The following is an 18,294-nucleotide window of genomic DNA, read 5'->3' as shown; positions in this document are numbered from 1 at the left end:
CTGTGGCTGTCTCCATAGGATAACCCTTTTAAGAACCCCTTTTGGTTCCTGGTAGAACCCTTTAATTTAGAGTAGAAACTTTTTGGGTTCCATGCAGAACATTTTCCACAAGAAGGTTCTACATGGAACTCAAAATAGTTATACCTGGAACCAAAAAGGGTTCTCCTATGGGGACAACCACAAAACCCTTTGGGAACCCTTTTTTCTAAAAGTGTAATGCTCCTAATTCCACCTTATAGTGAACATGTTCTGATGCTCCTTCACCTCCAGATACTCCTGCTGCTGTTTCACCACAGAAGGGTCGACTCCAGGCTCCTCCAGCTCCCTCAGCAGGTCCTGGGTGTCCTTGATGGTAACGATGAGGGCACAGTGGTCACACCAGAACTTGTCTGCCAGGTCCATGACATCCAGCAGCTTGGCCTCCCTCTCCTCCATCAGGGCATGGATCTCATTCCAGGTGAACACCATCTGATCCAGCTTGTCTTGCACAGCTTGGAGACACGGAGAAGAAATAACAGTATTATTTATTTAGGCCTTCAATCCTCAACACCAACCATTCTGTAATATGGTGTGGTGTCTGGCAGCTTGAGGCTAGGTCTTTAGCTAACTCATATATTTGGCTGGAGAGAGAACTTCAGCTGATTTTCATTGGCAGCAAATGTAGCAGTCCAGCTATTGGCAGCTAATGTAGAAGTATAGCTAGCCATCCAAACCATACACATCAACTACAGCTGAAGAGGGAAAACAATTGGTTGATCTGTAGTAGTGTGAGGTTACAGTTATGCACTGTACAGTGTTTCCAAACATCTCCAAAACTAGCGGTGCTAACAAGCCTTCCCCCAATGATAGGTACAGGGAAACAGCAGCCAATACCTTTAGCAGATATGTCCTTGTCAGCTCCCGCTGAGCGAGCAATCATCTCTTCGCCGCGCTGCTTGAGCGTGTCGTAGGACGGCTGCAGTTTCTCCAGGTCCGCAGACACAACCTTGTTCTCTGTGATCTGCTCCCTGATCTTCTCCACCTCCACAGAAATGGAGGGAGGCTGACGCAGGCGCTCAGCGATCCGTTCCAGGGACTCTAGCATGGGCTCGATCTTGTCATGGAACTGGGAGGAGATTGACATGGTCAAACTGGCTGCCTGGATCTAAACAATCCACATCTAAGTATCAAATTGTATTTATCCAAAGTGCTTTATTTGGTGAAATACTAAGGGTTAAGAGATTAAGAGACTTAAAATCATTCAGCCACAAGAATGAGCATTCTACTACAGCAATGATGATTACATGCACCTGGAAGGACTACCCAAACAACTAACCATCCACCCACCCACATCTGTTTTCAAAGTGTGAACAATCAATCAACATAGGAAAACAGGACCATTGTCTACTCAAATATAGAGATGCAACCCTGTTGACCCCAACTGACAGGTGAAATCCATTCTGTCTGAACCAGACGTGCCCTGCCGCCACCCTCAGTATTTTTGTCCTGTTTTCAAAGGAAGGATATGAATAATGTTTCCTTTCCCTCTGAGGCCGCCAGACACATGATAAGGCCTTTTATCATGCCGTTTCAGCCTCAGAATTCTTTAGAGCTATGTCATTAATTTGGCACTTCATCAAACAATCCCATCCTAAACACTTTTCGAAAAACATCCTTTTATCTCCAATCAGTTGCAGTAAGTGAAATAACATAAGCCGTCATGAGACCAAAGTCAAACTCACATGCGTGTGCGTCCTTAACGTACACAATAAAAAGCTCTACAGGTCTATGATGTTGACGGCACGTCAAGGTCCCTCTTGCGAAATACATTTTTTATTTTAACGGGATTTCTAGCTGTATAAACAAGGGATACATCAAATAAATAGTGAACGCGTGAGCGTGTGTTACCTGTGTGGATTTGGAGATGGCCTCATCCAGAGTGAAGGCCCTCTGTTTGACGTCAGCCTTGAGCTGGGCGTACAGCAGGTCTGTGGCTGTGTACTTCTCCCTGATAGCGACCCCCGCCACAGGACTCAGCTCCAGTAGCTGGGGACCTGTCTTGTTCATCTTGTCGATGTAGGGCTTGTGCTCAGCAATCAGCTCTCGCATTTGCTGTGGTGGATATATGACATTGTCAGTCAGAGAAACACCAAACCATTGAGAGAATTTCACCTACAGCTTTCTAACACTCAAATCATCCTTTGTCCATTTCCTTCATTGGTGTTACGATGACCTTAGTGCTATGAAGTTTTGTTGGACACTCTCCTCTGTTCCCACAAACAATAGTATGAAAATCCTGTGGCACAGATACATCAAGCTAATAGGCTTTAAGTTGGGCTCACCCTGAGCTCCTCCTGCTGCTGTCGGAGAGCTTCGTACTCGATGGACACCAATGGGAGCTGGCTGAAACTGGTGCGGGTCTCCTGGAGCCAGGGCCACAGCTCCTCGTAAGTCTCCCAGAACTGGCCAGCCAGAGACTGGGCTCGCTCCAGCTGCAGGCAGCGCTCCGAGTTCAGCTGACTGACAACAACATACTTCTCCAGGAGGGCCTGGATCTTGGCCTGAGAAAAATATAACGTAAAACAAGTTCATGTACTGTATGCTTCTTAAAAAAGAAAGCAAGGTAACTGCACACTCGGGCGCAACTTGATTTACTAGATAACTGACATTTCAACAGCAAGTTGCCATCCTCAGGGTCTCTGATAGAAATCTCTATCAAAGATCTGCTACATTCATGGACGCACAAGGGAGGTATTCTACCAACAACAGATGGAAGTTAGGACTTCATTCCATTCTAGGACTTTTTTACCTTCAAGGCTTGCTTTTCCTCCTTGTCCTTGCTGTTCATGATGGCCTCGCCTGTTTTCACAATTCCATCCACGGCATCCTTGTGTCTCATGATGTCCATAGAGAAGCCCTGGTCAATCAGAGGAGGATATTTGGGGTTGAATGTTAACTAACACACAGTGCGCACGCAGCTGCAGCACACATCACTGTTTACTGGACCTGTTTGTTTGCACAGCGGTGGTGGTGGCCAATGTCTCTACAGGCAGATATACAGTATAGATGCATGACAGACAGACTAACCTTCTGGGACTGGAGCTGGACAGTGGTTTGACAGACAGACTAACCTTCTGGGACTGGAGCTGGACAGTGGTCTGGTCCTGTTCCAGCCTGATCTCCCCCAATGACAACATCTTCCTCTCTGCTTCAGTAAGCCAGGCTAGCTCAGTGTCAGCTGCTTGTTCAAACTGCACAGAAAACATCCCAGTATTAAAGGCCTAAGTAAAGGTAGACTCAGCAATATGATGTCATTGTACACAGTGGGGAAACCTCCTGTACCCAATGTGAGTGTGCATCAAGGGGGTTCTGGGAGGAGCTTGTAATACTATTGTTGTTTATGCCTGCCTGTAAGCAGGAAGTCACCCGCTGATTATGGTAACAAAATATTGCTTCAAATATAATATGCATAAAAAGATGTAAAAGAATATCTGCAGAAGTAAAACAATTAAGACATTAGGGAAGTAAAATCAACAGGTTTGGGACAATTCATCCATGATTCTTCCAAGCGATACCATAACCTATTTTCTTTAGTGTCCGTATTAAAACATATTATTTTCAATGAGCAAATAATCAGATGCAAATGTACCCACCCTCTACAACAGTTCCCAGTGTTTAATTAACAATAATGACAGAAAACAAAGCTCCCAAAGGGCACGGATGCCAAACGAGACAGGATTTTGTTTTGAAAGCAGTGGGAATAACACTTTAATAGTCCCAATCACCCAGAACGCAAATTAGCATTCTGGTCAGGGCTGGTCCCCTTTGTTGAGCAAGTTTGATGGGCTGTTCTGTTTCTGTTTATGAATTCCTGTTTACAGTCGCCAGGTACTGTGACTTTAAGTGGTGTTTCTACCTGCTGTGATTTCAGTATAGCGGCGTCTATCTGCTCCGCGTGATGTGCGATGGTGTCGCTGGTGGCCTTGTAGCGATCGTTGTCCTCTGTCACTATCTTGTCCAGGCCCTCCCGAGCCCTCCAAGGGACCAGCTCCAGTAGAGAGCTGCTCACCTCGTTGAGTTTGTCCACCTGGGGCTTGTGATCCCTGGCCTCTTTCAGCAATGCCTAGTTGACATAGAGGATCCTACAGTGAGGAGTGAGCATCAATCTATCTATCCATGCACTGTGTTTATAGTCATGTGATATGGCTGTCGTAAATTTACCTTGATGTTACAGCATATTCCAAGTATATGACGGACTACAACTAACATGGATCACATGGCAAATCTACATATGTGTGTTGGGTCAGTAACCAAAAGGTCACTGGTTTGAATCCCCGTGCCCACTAGGTGAAAAATCTGTTGATGTGCCCTTGATAAAGGCAATTAACCCTAATTGCTCTGGATTAGAGCATCTGCTAAATGACAAACATTTTAAAATGTCATCACGACACAAACCTAGGGTTGCTACCTAAGCCAGCTGGTCGTTCGTTCCATCCGTTCGGTTGCTAGATACACTACCCAGTCGTTCAGTCTTTTTGTTCTGTGTCTATGGACGCGACCCAGTCGTTCAGTCTTTTTGTTCTGTATCTATGGACGCGACCCAGTCGTTCAGTCTTTTTGTTCTGTATCTATGGACGCGACCCAGTCGTTCAGTCTTTTTGTTCTGTATCTATGGACGCGACCCAGTTGTTCTGAATGCAGCCAGAATAACAGCAAAGTAGCTGCATTTGTTTAAGCTGCTTTCTAGTGACATTCATTTGGATACAACCATAACAATGAGCTAATGAGGCTCGATTTCACTTGGCATAGAATATGTGCTCAGTCGTCAGGACACCGTTGTTCAGAGGAGCTAGCCAACAACACAGCTAACACAATCACTTCAAACTGAAGCTGGAAAGACGGCAAACTAGCTGCACTTTGTTTTGTTTGACCTTTTCTAAATTGGCATTTCTTTGTATATATCTATAACAATGATGCCAGCTGATTCATGAGTTCGACTAGCTGAGAAATGTTGCCTGCCTCTCTGTCTCATCCCGACACCCGACACGTTCATTACTATGGGACAGACGGAGATCGAATTTGAATTTTGAAACAATGTTGCAAATGTCAGAGAGACAGACAGCAAGGTTTATACAAATCTCAGCTGTTGAAAACTAAATATTAGTCTAAAAGAAATGTGCGATAATGTATTTTTATAGTGGAGATCATGTTTATAAAGGGCCTTGCTGGGCAGAGGAGACCGTGGATTGCGCAGTCAGATGGAACAGAGTAAATAGGCATTTTAACGTCATTGATTTAGCCGGTGGTAACTTGTGGAATAGACCATGGCTGGAATGCAGCTTTAACCAATCAGCATTCAGGATTAGACCCACCTGTTGAATGAAGCAACTTAATAACTAGTCTTAACTGCTCTCCCCAACAAAAAGTCAAGCAAAAGAGGCCTGTTATTACCTTATGCCTGTCTTGTGCCTGAACGAGCTGCTCTCCTACAGGCGCCTGAGCAGCGAAGGCGGTGAGCTCAGCCTCGACATTCTCCAGCCAGGAGCTGAGGTCATCATGTGTGTGCTGAAGCTTGGAGGCCAGGGTCAGGGCCTGGTTCAGGGTCTGAGACACGTTACCACTCATGGAGTTGATCTCAGCGTATCTCGTCTTTATCCCGTCCAACTTGCCTTGGATGACAACCACCTCATCACCTATAGAAGATGAAATAAGAAACATTAATTCAGATTCGTAATAATATGAACTAGGTGTAGTAATAAACATTTTGTCTCACCTGTTGTTTGTTTCAGCAGTTCCAATCCATTAGAAATGGCTTGATCAACATTCTGCTTCCTCAACTCAATGTCTTCATGTAGGGCCTGGACAAGACACAAAACCTTACCACCAACTCATCTGACACAATCAGCATTGGGAACCAAGAAGGAATGGGACTTTTCCACACAAACTATACAAAATGAACTGAACTGAAAGTAACAAAGTATCTAGGTGTAATTTAAAATAACTTCAAAACGCTGTAAATGGTTAAAGAATGAGTGAATGTTGGGCCTGAGGAGCAGTGTGAGGGTAGTAGTACCAGCTGTTCTGCACACTGCTTTTCCAGCACGTCCGTCTTGTAGTCTTTGACGGACACTTCGCTCAGCCTAGTGTGTACTTCGTTGAGCCAGTTCATGAGGGCCACCTCGTCTTCTCCAAAGAGCTGGGCGTTGGCCAGAGCCTGCTGCAGCATCTCAGCCTTCCTCCTACAACGCTCCTGCAGCTCTACATAACTAGCCTGGCTGGAGTCCAGCTTAGACTGCACCAGCTCCTTATCGTCCACTGAGCTGACTAGCTTCAGCATCTGACCCAGGTTGACGGCCTGAACCAGGTCTTTACAGTGACCCGTTATCTCCTCCTCTAATACCTGACCACATCACAACCACGCATGGAACACACCAGAGGGATAAACAAAAAACACACAAACAAACACAACGTGGGGGGGGGGGGGGGGGGGGGGGGGGTGAATACTGAACCCATAAAAAACTCAAAATGTATGATGCTAATCATGATAGAAACGACAATACATGTGAAACTGAAAACAAGGGAATGGGCAACTGATAAGTAACATCAGTGACTGAAACATGAGTTATCGTACCTTGTGCTGGGAGATCTGCTCTTCCAGCTTGGAGGTCTGTGTGCCAATAGGTTCAGCTTTGGCCAAGTGTTTCTCTGTGGCAGAGAGCCACTCAGACAGCGGCTCCAGTGTCTCATGGAACTGCTGAGCCACAACCAGAATGCTCTTCAGCTGTTTGTGCCTACATTACCCAGCATGCCAAGAGAGAACAGAAGAAGAGGGACAGGTAGTGATGAGACAGGTTCCCTCCCCTCAACTAAAGTCTGGCCTGGATGCCAAGGTACTGGTCTCCTCAAAGACCTCTGTCTATCTCCAGATAACGCAATTGAAGTATTATACCTAACAACTATCATTTAGGGATGGTGGGGGAGAGTCGATTAATTCTGTCTTTAGGGCACTTATCCAGAATGCAACACCTTTGTCTGTATTGTCCAAAATTGAATCTCCACTTCAATAATATTTTAAATGACAAACACGTTACTTAAATTAATCTCTCAGGGAAGTTTGACAAAATAGTGTTAGAAAATATGGGTATAAGATTTCAGGTGGTTATGTAGACAGACCTGTTCTCAGCCTTCTTCAGCAGAGCGTCCCACCTCTGCCCCAGGCACTCAATCTCCTTGCCCACCTTCTCCTTGTCCACGGACTCTGCTCCCAGCTCCGCAACCTTCCCTCCCTCCTTCTTAATCAGCTCCACCGTGGGTCTGCGGTCATCCAGCAGCCTCTGGAGGAGCTGTCCAGGACAAACAAAGTCGAAGAAGTTACAAGGCCCATTCAACATGCTTCAAGGACAATTACCGCTTTCAGGGAAACCCGTAAATGTAAAGGCCTTGCATACATTCAACAGAAGCTTAAGGATAACCCTTAATAATGCTCCACAATGGATGCCAATAAAAAAGATTCATGGCTAAATCATTAAAGCCTACATGGATTCTCTGAATGGGTTTGAATGTAGCAGCTACTGCTGTTTGTTCATCAGTTATCTATTGGCTTACTATCTGCTCCTGGATCTGTGCCTTGACAACTTTGAACTCGGCAGACGGAGGTTTCTGATTGGACACCAGGTCCTCTGTGTCCGTCAGCCAGCTGAGTAGGGACTCCAGGGCATCCTGGAATCTCCCACAATGCAACAGGGCCTCGTGCAGCTGCACTGACCGCTCAGCAATCTATGGAAGACCATATAAATATAGGCATGACAGATATTATGATATAGGAGGTAATTATTATGGTCAAGTAAAAGTAATGTTCAGAAGCTATCAATCATATTGCATAACATTAAGCAAGAATACAAGGGAGTATTATTCATGAACTAAAGTTTGACCTCTTTCACCAAGGGAAAAAACAATAAAGACCTAACTGTGAAGTAGAGGAATAAGCCAAAGACGAGCTAACCTTTTTGTTGAGAGTGTTCCATCGTGTGTTGACATCCTCCAGGTCATGTTCAAGGCCCTTGGTGCTGGTGCCTTTGTCAGCGTTCTGGATCAAGCCTTGGCCCAGCCAGTTAATGTCTTGCAACTGGCCCTGCAGTGGATCAACCTCTTTCTGGAATACCTGTGGCCAGAGATAATACAGTTGAAATAATGAGATAATATGAAAATAAAAGCTGTATTACCAGACGCAGAACAACTTAGAGCGGATGAGAGATCATGTTTTATCTCAATAAGACAGGTGATGTCAGAGGTTCATAAGGGTAAGACAAAACAAGATATGTTTGATGTTGCTTTTAAAACAATATTCCTACCCTACGTTTTAAGAGCGCTCTCAGGAATGCATTAGTTGCTTTCAGGGTTATCTGGTCGTTATCCAAATTAGACTGATTTAAGTCCTTGATTCATGCCATACATTTGCATTTTAAAATTTCCACTGTAGAAGATAAGACATTCCATTTTTTTACCAAATCCAGCAATTGACAGGATATTTAAAACATTTCAGATATCTCTGTTTCTATACCACTTCTCTCTGAGACAACCTCGGAGAGTGGGACGTTTATTGAAACGTATTGGTTATCTGTGAGCCAACAAAGACAAGTCATACTGGATTATCAGCTAGGCACTTTGATTGTCCACAATCAACAATAATGTTGAGAAAATGCAGCCAAGTATTCAATATTTTTGACAGTCCCTGAAGACTGATTGTATACACAGGCTGATGACTTAGGCCACATGCTGGCATAACAACAACCTATTTCTGACTGGTCAGCACTGCAGCTTCTAGAACGGAATGCAGGGAAATCAGTTGGTGCACAGCTGTGTAGGAACACACCAGACAGACACACAGGGCAGGCTGACTGACTGACTAAACTCAATTCAGACCTAATGTAATCTGATAAACAAGGAACGCCCAGAGCCAGCCCAAAGCCAGCCCAGAGCCAGCCCAGAGCCAGCACAGAGCCAGCACGGAGCCAGCCCAGAGCCAGCCCAAAGCCAGCCCAGAGCCAGCCCAGAGCCAGCCCAGAGCCAACCCAGAGCCAGCACAGAGCCAGCCCAGAGCCAACCCAGAGCCAGCCCAAAGCCAGCCCAGAGCCAGCCCAGAGCCAGCACAGAGCCAACCCAGAGCCAGACCAGAGCCAGCCCAGAGCCAGCACAGAGCCAACCCAGAGCCAGCCCAGAGCCAGCCCAGAGCCAGCACAGAGCCAGCACAGAGCCAGCCCAGAGCCAGCACAGAGCCAACCCAGAGCCAGCCCAAAGCCAGCCTAGAGCCAGCCCAGAGCCAGCACAGAGCCAGCACAGAGCCAGCCCAACACTAATTAAAAGTGCCATATCTATCAAACAAGATGTGTATTTATTTGGCCCAGTTGAAGATAGAAACAGGAGGAGACTATTTTTGGGTACCTGGGGGGAGGCGAAACCCATGAGGTCCATTTCGGGAAATGCGGCTATAGCAGTTAACAGGCTGTCGATCTCGTCGTCCCTTATTTCTTGATACGCCCGTGGCTCACTGCCATTGGCCAAGCAAGCCTCCCTTTCCACTGACAACAGGAAGTCCTCCAGGTCCTCTATGCTGTATTTACGTGGTTCAATAGCTCTGTGGTGTTGCAAGTCAAACGGTTTAACACCCATATTCTGCCTATACTCTGACCGCAGCCCAGAACTCACATAGGGCTCTGGCTGTGTGACGACCACACTGACTAACTCACAGTCTGACTGATAGGACATGTCCTCTTGCAGCTCGGCGGTGGGGAGCTCATCGTAGCTTGCTAGCGTCCTATAGACTCCATTTTGGACCCTACTGGCTGACCTCGAGGACCGTCTCCTGCCAGTCGAGTCCCTACTGTTTGATCTTGAGGAGCGCCTGCCTGTGGAGTCCCTGTATTCTCCATTAGTGATGGTCAAATCTGTTTCACTCAGGTCTGTCACACAGGTGTCATTCCCCTCCTGGGACTCCCGTACAGGGTAGTTTCTCTGTCCTGGGTGGTACAGTGTCCTGGGTATGTTGTCCCTGACAGGGGAAAAGGGGAACTCCTCCTGCCCTGAGCTGAGGGAGCGGCCTGGCTTCAGCTCCCCAGACATGTGCATGGCTTCAGAGGAGGAGAGGCTCCTGGTGCCTGGTTTCCTGGAGGCCCAGTTAGAGTGGCGCTCCCTCTCTGCGGTGGGGCTGCACAGGCCCGAGTCCTCCTCTGAAGTCAGGGAGTTGGTGACACTCCGTCCCCTCCTGCCACGGGCCAGACCATGGCTCAACCTATCCACTCCGTCTGAACGCATGGTGCCACCGCGACTGGTGTACTCCCCTTCATTAGTGGGGGCGAATGTCTTCCAGGAGCACCGGTGGTGCGGGTGCTCCTTCTTCTTCTCCCCTCCCTGCCCCAGATGAGGCTTAGAGAGCACTGTCCCCGCTCCCCTGATGACGTCACCGTTGAGTTTCAGCCCATCAAAGACGGCACACTCCATCCTGGATACCTCACGGCTGCGGAGCTCAAATGCGCTGGAGGAGGTGAGGACTCCGTTGCCACACAGGCTGCTCATGTCCAGGATGCGCTGTGTGTAGGGTGGGGTACCACTGAAGTGCCTGGAAGCCAGGCTGCCCTTTGAGCCACAGTCAATCTGCTCGTTGAGGCGGACAGTGTCGTAGATGGATCTCTGGGGAACGTAGCAGTCATCAATGTTTAGGTCCTCCTCCTCCCCTTTGCCCACACAGGAGGGGTTCTGGCGGAGGCAGTCTGGTCTGCTAAGAGGTTTCCCCATCTTAAATCCAACTGCACTGACTGATAATAAAATAATACCCCAAATGTACTAATGTGGTTTCATTGCAATTAATTGCTGCAAAAGCAACAAGCCCCCCAGAAATAATGAAAGTACATATTCTATACACACAGACCTAAGACAGACCTCCCAATCGTGATAATTCAAACAGCTAAAATAATGGACCTCAATAACACTAGAGACACATATCACCCTCAGTCAGAATGGACCTCAATAACACTAGAGACACATATCACCCTCAGTCAGAATGGACCACAATAACACTAGAGACACATATCACCCTCAGTCAGAATGGACCTCAATAACACTAGAGACACATATCACCCTCAGTCAGAATGGACTTCAATAACACTAGAGACACATATCACCCTCAGTCAGAATGGACCACAATAACACTAGAGACACATATCACCCTCAGTCAGAATGGACCTCAATAACACTAGAGACACATATCACCCTCAGTCAGAATGGACCTCAATAACACTAGAGACACATATCACCCTCAGTCAGAATGGACCACAATAACACTAGAGACACATATCACCCTCAGTCAGAATGGACCACAATAACACTAGAGACACATATCACCCTCAGTCAGAATGGACCACAATAACACTAGAGACACATATCACCCTCAGTCAGAATGGACCTCAATAACACTAGAGACACATATCACCCTCAGTCAGAATGGACCTCAATAACACTAGAGACACATATCACCCTCAGTCAGAATGGACCACAATAACACTAGAGACACATATCACCCTCAGTCAGAATGGACCACAATAACACTAGAGACACATATCACCCTCAGTCAGAATGGACCTCAATAACACTAGAGACACATATCACCCTCAGTCAGAATGGACCACAATAACACTAGAGACACATATCACCCTCAGTCAGAATGGACCACAATAACACTAGAGACACATATCACCCTCAGTCAGAATGGACCTCAATAACACTAGAGACACATATCACCCTCAGTCAGAATGGACCTCAATAACACTAGAGACACATATCACCCTCAGTCAGAATGTGCACAGGCTGTGCAATCGGTATCTGGAACAACACAGTCTGTCCATTGAGTCACCTGTCCTCAAAGAATTCCCTACTTGGTGCTGTTCTCCCCATTGTCAAAACATCATTATAATTGTTCTTTGCCCGTCCGTCCTTTGCTCCACTATAAACATCCCTTAAAAGTGTTCCTTTTCTCCCTCAAATATCTCTGGTATCCATGTAGGCTGAGGGAGAGCTTCAGTGCAAAGTGGCATATCCTGATATAAATCCACAGGGCTCTATGAAAACAAAGGGCGATCTGAGAGGAGAGCCGGTGCCCTGCATCTCTGGTGGTTCGCCCTACAATGACAGACACCCTCCTGGCTGCAGGCCCCGCCCCCGCTCTCTCATTATTCAGGCAACATCTGCCACTGAGGGCTGCTCCGGCACATGTTGATTGGTCAGACACTTGACCCTTTTTTTTCTCTTTGAATTCTCCCCTTCTGGCTCCACGGTCCATATGACTTAACTTCTTAGTCATCTTCTGTGTCCTGGCACCATCTCTCTCTCTCTCTCTCTCTCTCTATCTCCTAAGGAAGAAAAAAATAAAACACCAGACCAGCAGGCAGCTGCAGCTCCCACTTTGATGACATCACTGGTGACATCACCGCAGTGCTGAAATAGAGCTCAATGTTTTTCTTTTTTCCTCTGTTCTCTCTCCGTTGTTTTCCTGTGGATGGTTGCTGTGGACCCTGCAGATATTCTTAATTACTCTGGAATGCTGAGGGAGGCACAGGTCCCAGGTAATTTAACACCCACAGCTCTGCCAAGCCCATGTCATGGTGTGGCTTTTTTATGGCGAGTGACCCGGTTCGGGTGAGAGAAGAAAGGGGAAATGAGAGAGAGAGAGATAATGAGAGGAATTCATTTTGTGTTTATTGAACTGTGTGCAGCACAGACAGAGAGGCGTTGAACCATCCTAACTCCTTCCACCACCAGCCCTCTCCGTGGTTGAGAGGAGAAAGAACGGGGGAACGGAAGGCTGATAAAGATTGATAAGCGGTTAAAGAGATCTGTGGGGTTTAGAGAAAGGATATTCAGCAGTTGAATCCCACATACTTTTGACATAATCAAGACATTGAATTAAGAGAGTGTTCCTCTCTTTGCCCTTCCTCTTTCCAGGGACCAACGCTGTTTCAGTTCTCCATGCCCACGCTCACTGGTTTGTCATATCCAATGGGATTTTAGTAAACTGGGATATTGATCTAAGAATGAGATTTATGACAAATGGGTCATAATAAGATTTTAAAAAATGTATACTATGACAGCGACTTCCCTCTATAAAAAATGCCCATTCCAACTGACATAGGATAGACATCAACCAATCCAAATGACTTGCATGTATCCCTCGAAACATATAGAGAGCACTTACACAGAACTCTTAGTATATTCACAAGGACAGGCTATTCAGACCAAAGGTTGCAGAAGGGCCACATTTTTTTGAGACATGAAATATCTCTTTCAACGGAGCTGCTCATCAGTCACAACAACGGGTGTGAATGAAACGAAAACCATTATCAAGGACTAGACAAATCATTGAGACAAATTCAAAAGCTTATTTTGCTTGTGTATAAGAGTAACTAAAAAACACAGGAATAAATGAATCTCTCCAATGTCTTAGGTGAATCACAATCGCAACACACAACGGAAAAATGCAATGTGTCACCATAGAAAGTGCCCTGCCGTCCCAGAAAAACAATGTGTAGCTAACCAACTCAGATCCTTCTGGGACATTTCACGTTCCACCTTGGGGAGAGTGTATCATGGCTGGGGTAAGTGAGTAAGCTAGGCTACAGGATGAGGTCTCCCCAACGGCCCTTTTCCCCTCATCACCTTCAGTGAGAGGAATAGCTATGATTCAGGAGGTTGACATTCCTTTTAGGTTCACAGGAGACACTGATGTTATGTCTGAGTAGAAGCAGTAAAAAGAGGCCCTCACACGTCTCCCATCTCCCCAACCCCCAGCAGGTTTTGTCAGCAGAGCTGAGCTCACACTAACTATCATGAAGGCCTACATACACCAATCGTCCCCAGCAAACCTTCCAGATCTCCTGAACAACCATAAGAGTGAAACCATGGTCTCGGGAGCCCTGACCTAAAATCAGTTCACTGACTGTATTGCTACCTTTTTATGTTTATTTCATTCACAACAGCTGCCAATGAAACCCCACAATACACCAAGTACCAGATCTACAAAGACACACAGCAGGATTATTATAGACTACATGAAACCCCTATTCACATGGCAGACATCAAATTCTGCTCTGGTCTCGGTCTCGTCTGTGTCCACAGGTTTCCGTGCTTCAAACCGGTTTTAAGAAATACCTTGTGCTGTAATGGAATTAACTAGGGGTCTTTTGTGATTCCTTATTCCCAGGGAACTTTTTTTCTCAGAGAGGCAAACTAGTGGCATGAATGAGTACAGCGTTGATTTTCCACTAGCAGCTGACGTGTCTGTGTGCAGGCCTACCCAACGAGACAGAGAGCGGACAATGAAAGGGCGAGAGGGTGAGAACAACCAGCATGGAACACGTTGCTCAGCGACAGCTGGTAGTATTTCACATTATGGAATGGTTCATGGTTACCAGTCAAACCCTCTTAACTAGCACAAACATACATGATTTAAATTCCAGCTACCATTCAGACCATTAAATTACAGGTCTACTAGACCTATAATTTGATATGACATTTATTTATCTGAAGGCTGATGTTTGTGAATGTACAACATTAAATGAATTCCTTAGATGTGTGTAATGCTGTACTGTGAAACATGTAATGCAATGTTTTGTTATGGCGCGTTCAGCCCATGAACAACCATTCAAATGGTCCCAGTCTGAATATAGGTGAATCCCCCTCCAACTCTCACGGCATTTACAGGCTTTTAGAGCGCTTTCTTTCCAGCTACAAGTCTTTCGTCATGAGTATCCCTGTTTTACTCATCACTGATATTTCAACAAAATATAATATTATGACACAATGATGCTGTTGTTGGTGTTTTATTTACATTCCCTCTCCTCTCTCGTGTTAAAATAAAGTGTTTTATAAAACAATTGTTGTTTAATTATATACAGAGCCTACTGTAAATGATTGTTTTTATACATCCAAGCTACATGGTGTAAATCCAAGAGAAACTTGACTGAGGGGAGAGAAACTGTAAATACAAAAAGAACAACAGTGTTGAATGAGTACAATCTCCTCGTAGTGGTTCATGTGTTCGTTGGAGAAGGAGTCTGTGGAGGTCTGTATGTGTACGGGAATGAAGTTTCCACTGCAGGAATATAGTTTCTGGCTACTGTTCTGGCTCCCTTTCCATCTCCGTAGAACCCAGACAACCCTACTGGATATTGTTGATGTTAACAGCAGTGGTATGACATACGGTAATCAAGTCAAATCAAATTTGATTGGTCACATACACATGGTTAGCAGATGTTAATGCGAGTGTCGCGAAATGGCACCTCAAGATGTTCCACAGCCAGAAACGTAAAGCCCTGTGTAGTGTTAAATTCAACAAGGGGAAAGTTCAGGGAAGTAGACACAGAAACGTAAAGCTCTGTGTAGTGTTAAATTCAACAAGGGGAGAGTTCAGGGAACTAGACACAGAAACGTAAAGCCCTGTGCAGTGTTAAATTCAACAAGGGGAAAGTTCAGGGAAGTAGACACAGAAACGTAAAGCCCTGTGTAGTGTTAAATTCAACAAGGGGAAAGTTCAGGGAAGTAGACACAGAAACGTAAGGCCCTGTGTAGTGTTAAATTCAACAAGGGGAAAGTTCAGGGAAGTAGACACAGAAACGTAAAGCCCTGTGTAGTGTTAAATTCAACAAGGGGAAAGTTCAGGGAAGTAGACACAGAAACGTAAAGCCCTGTGTAGTGTTAAATTCAACAAGGGGAAAGTTCAGGGAAGTAGACACAGAAACGTAAAGCCCTGTGTAGTGTTAAATTCAACAAGGGGAAAGTTCAGGGAAGTAGACACAGAAACGTAAAGCCCTGTGTAGTGTTAAATTCAACAAGGGGAAAGTTCAGGGAAGTAGACACAGAAATGTAAGGCCCTGTGTAGTGTTAAATTCAACAAGGGGAAAGTTCAGGGAAGTAGACACAGAAACGTAAAGCCCTGTGTAGTGTTAAATTCAACAAGGGGAAAGTTCAGGGAAGTAGACACAGAAATGTAAGGCCCTGTGTAGTGTTAAATTCAACAAGGGGAAAGTTCAGGGAAGTAGACACAGAAACGTAAAGCCCTGTGTAGTGTTAAATTCAACAAGGGGAAAGTTCAGGGAAGTAGACACAGAAATGTAAGGCCCTGTGTAGTGTTAAATTCAACAAGGGGAAAGTTCAGGGAAGTAGACACAGAAACGTAAAGCCCTGTGTAGTGTTAAATTCAACAAGGGGAAAGTTCAGGGAAGTAGACACAGAAATGTAAGGCCCTGTGTAGTGTTAAATTCAACAAGGGGAAAGTTCAGGGAAGTAGACACAGAAACGTAAAGCCCTGTGTAGTGTTAAATTCAACAAGGGGAAAGTTCAGGGAAGTAGACACAGAAACGTAAAGCCCTGTGTAGTGTTAAATTCAACAAGGGGAAAGTTCAGGGAAGTAGACACAGAAACGTAAAGCCCTGTGTAGTGTTAAATTCAACAAGGGGAAAGTTCAGGGAAGTAGACACAGAAACGTAAAGCCCTGTGTAGTGTTACATTCAACAAAGGGAAAGTTCAGGGAAGTAGACACAGAAATGTAAGGCCCTGTGTAGTGTTAAATTCAACAAGGGGAAAGTTCAGGGAAGTAGACACAGAAACGTAAAGCCCTGTGTAGTGTTAAATTCAACAAGGGGAAAGTTCAGGGAAGTAGACACAGAAGCGTAAAGCCCTGTGTAGTGTTAAATTCAACAAGGGGAAAGTTCAGGGAAGTAGACACAGAAACGTAAAGCCCTGTGTAGTGTTAAATTCAACAAGGGGAAAGTTCAGGGAAGTAGACACAGAAACGTAAAGCCCTGTGTAGTGTTAAATTCAACAAGGGGAAAGTTCAGGGAAGTAGACACAGAAACGTAAAGCCCTGTGTAGTGTTAAATTCAACAAGGGGAAAGTTCAGGGAAGTAGACACAGAAACGTAAAGCCCTGTGTAGTGTCTCCTGACCCCTCCTGTCTCAGCCTCCAGTATTTATGCTGCAGTAGTTTATGTGTCGGGGGGCTGGGGTCAGTTTGTTATGTCTGGAGTACTTCTCCTGTCCTATTCGGTGTCCTGTGTGAATCTAAGTGTGCGTTCTCTAATTCTCTCCTTCTCTCTTTCTTTCTCTCTCTCGGAGGACCTGAGCCCTAGGACCATGCCCCAGGACTACCTGACATGATGACTCCTTGCTGTCCCCATTCCACCTGGCCGTGCTGCTGCTCCAGTTTCAACTGACCTGAGACCTAGGACCATGCCCCAGGACTACCTGACATGATGACTCCTTGCTGTCCCCAGTCCACCTGACCGTGCTGCTGCTCCAGTTTCAACTGTTCTGCCTTATTATTATTCGACCATGCTGGTCATTTATGAACATTTGAACATCTTGGCCATGTTCTGTTATAATCTCCACCCGGCACAGCCAGAAGAGGACTGGCCACCCCACATAGCCTGGTTCCTCTCTAGGTTTCTTCCTAGGTTTTGGCCTTTCTAGGGAGTTTTTCCTAGCCACCGTGCTTCTACACCTGCATTGCTTGCTGTTTGGGGTTTTAGGCTGGGTTTCTGTACAGCACTTTGAGATATCAGCTGATGTACGAAGGGCTATATAAATAAATTTGATTTGATTTGATTTGTAGTGTTAAATTCAACAAGGGGAAAGTTCAGGGAAGTAGACACAGAAACGTCAGACACACCATCTAAACACATCCACAGACAGACTTTAAGACTCCATGTCCGCTTCTTTCAAACACATAGGAGGAGAAACAGATGCTCAAACACCAGTCAATTAGCAGGTAGGGCTATATAATGAGACAAAGCACTTGTTCCCTCTCATGCCAACGAGTTTGTGGCCACTGACCAGGCCATTCTTAAAGGGGAGGAGAAGGAAAGGGAGAGGGGAGTAGGAGTCAGTTACCCCGAGCCACTGCAACATACAACATCCCACTGGTCCCAAGCTGGCCCCTGGGTCGCCTGTCACCCACCCACCACAATGGCTGCTGGGCCAGTCAGAGCTCTTTTGTCTGGACCAGATGCTCAGCGACATACTGAGGGATCCACAGACGGAGGGTCACGCACAAGGCCACCAGGCCCAGCAGAAACCTAGAGAGCCCCTGCTGTTTAACTTCCAATACCACTGGTCCCGTGTGGCTCAGTTGGTAGAGCATGGCACTTACAATGCCAGGGTTGTTGGTTCGATTCCCACGGGGGACCAGTATAAACAAATCTGAAATCTCACTATTGTAAGTCGCTCTGGATAAGAGCATCTGCATCTGCTTAATGACTCAAATGTAAGATGG

General features: G+C 45.8%; 1 protein-coding gene and 1 non-coding gene across 2 annotated transcripts in view; one reads left to right on the top strand and one right to left on the bottom strand.

Moving 5' to 3' along the window:
- The window catches only part of LOC110499368 (dystonin), a 194,466-nt gene that overhangs the window by 28,321 nt on the left and 147,851 nt on the right, over window positions 1-18,294 (bottom strand). Inside the window, exons 61-74 of the mRNA XM_036956226.1 lie at window positions 7,982-8,140; window positions 7,585-7,755; window positions 7,153-7,322; window positions 6,611-6,770; window positions 6,053-6,379; window positions 5,753-5,837; window positions 5,431-5,672; window positions 3,896-4,102; window positions 3,111-3,230; window positions 2,789-2,896; window positions 2,322-2,540; window positions 1,888-2,091; window positions 874-1,105; window positions 265-491 (exon numbers count right to left, since the gene is read on the bottom strand). Coding sequence (XP_036812121.1) covers window positions 265-491; window positions 874-1,105; window positions 1,888-2,091; window positions 2,322-2,540; window positions 2,789-2,896; window positions 3,111-3,230; window positions 3,896-4,102; window positions 5,431-5,672; window positions 5,753-5,837; window positions 6,053-6,379; window positions 6,611-6,770; window positions 7,153-7,322; window positions 7,585-7,755; window positions 7,982-8,140 — 2,631 coding nt within the window. The remainder of the gene's footprint in view (window positions 1-264; window positions 492-873; window positions 1,106-1,887; window positions 2,092-2,321; window positions 2,541-2,788; window positions 2,897-3,110; window positions 3,231-3,895; window positions 4,103-5,430; window positions 5,673-5,752; window positions 5,838-6,052; window positions 6,380-6,610; window positions 6,771-7,152; window positions 7,323-7,584; window positions 7,756-7,981; window positions 8,141-18,294) is intronic.
- On the top strand, window positions 18,134-18,209 carry trnav-uac. The gene has a single exon. It is a non-coding gene; the product is annotated as a tRNA-Val (tRNA).

This window comes from Oncorhynchus mykiss, chromosome 20, assembly GCF_013265735.2.
Source record: "Oncorhynchus mykiss isolate Arlee chromosome 20, USDA_OmykA_1.1, whole genome shotgun sequence".
Lineage (NCBI taxonomy): Eukaryota > Metazoa > Chordata > Actinopteri > Salmoniformes > Salmonidae > Oncorhynchus > Oncorhynchus mykiss.
Note: the sequence above shows the minus strand (reverse complement) of the source record. Positions and strands in the feature narration are given on the sequence as shown.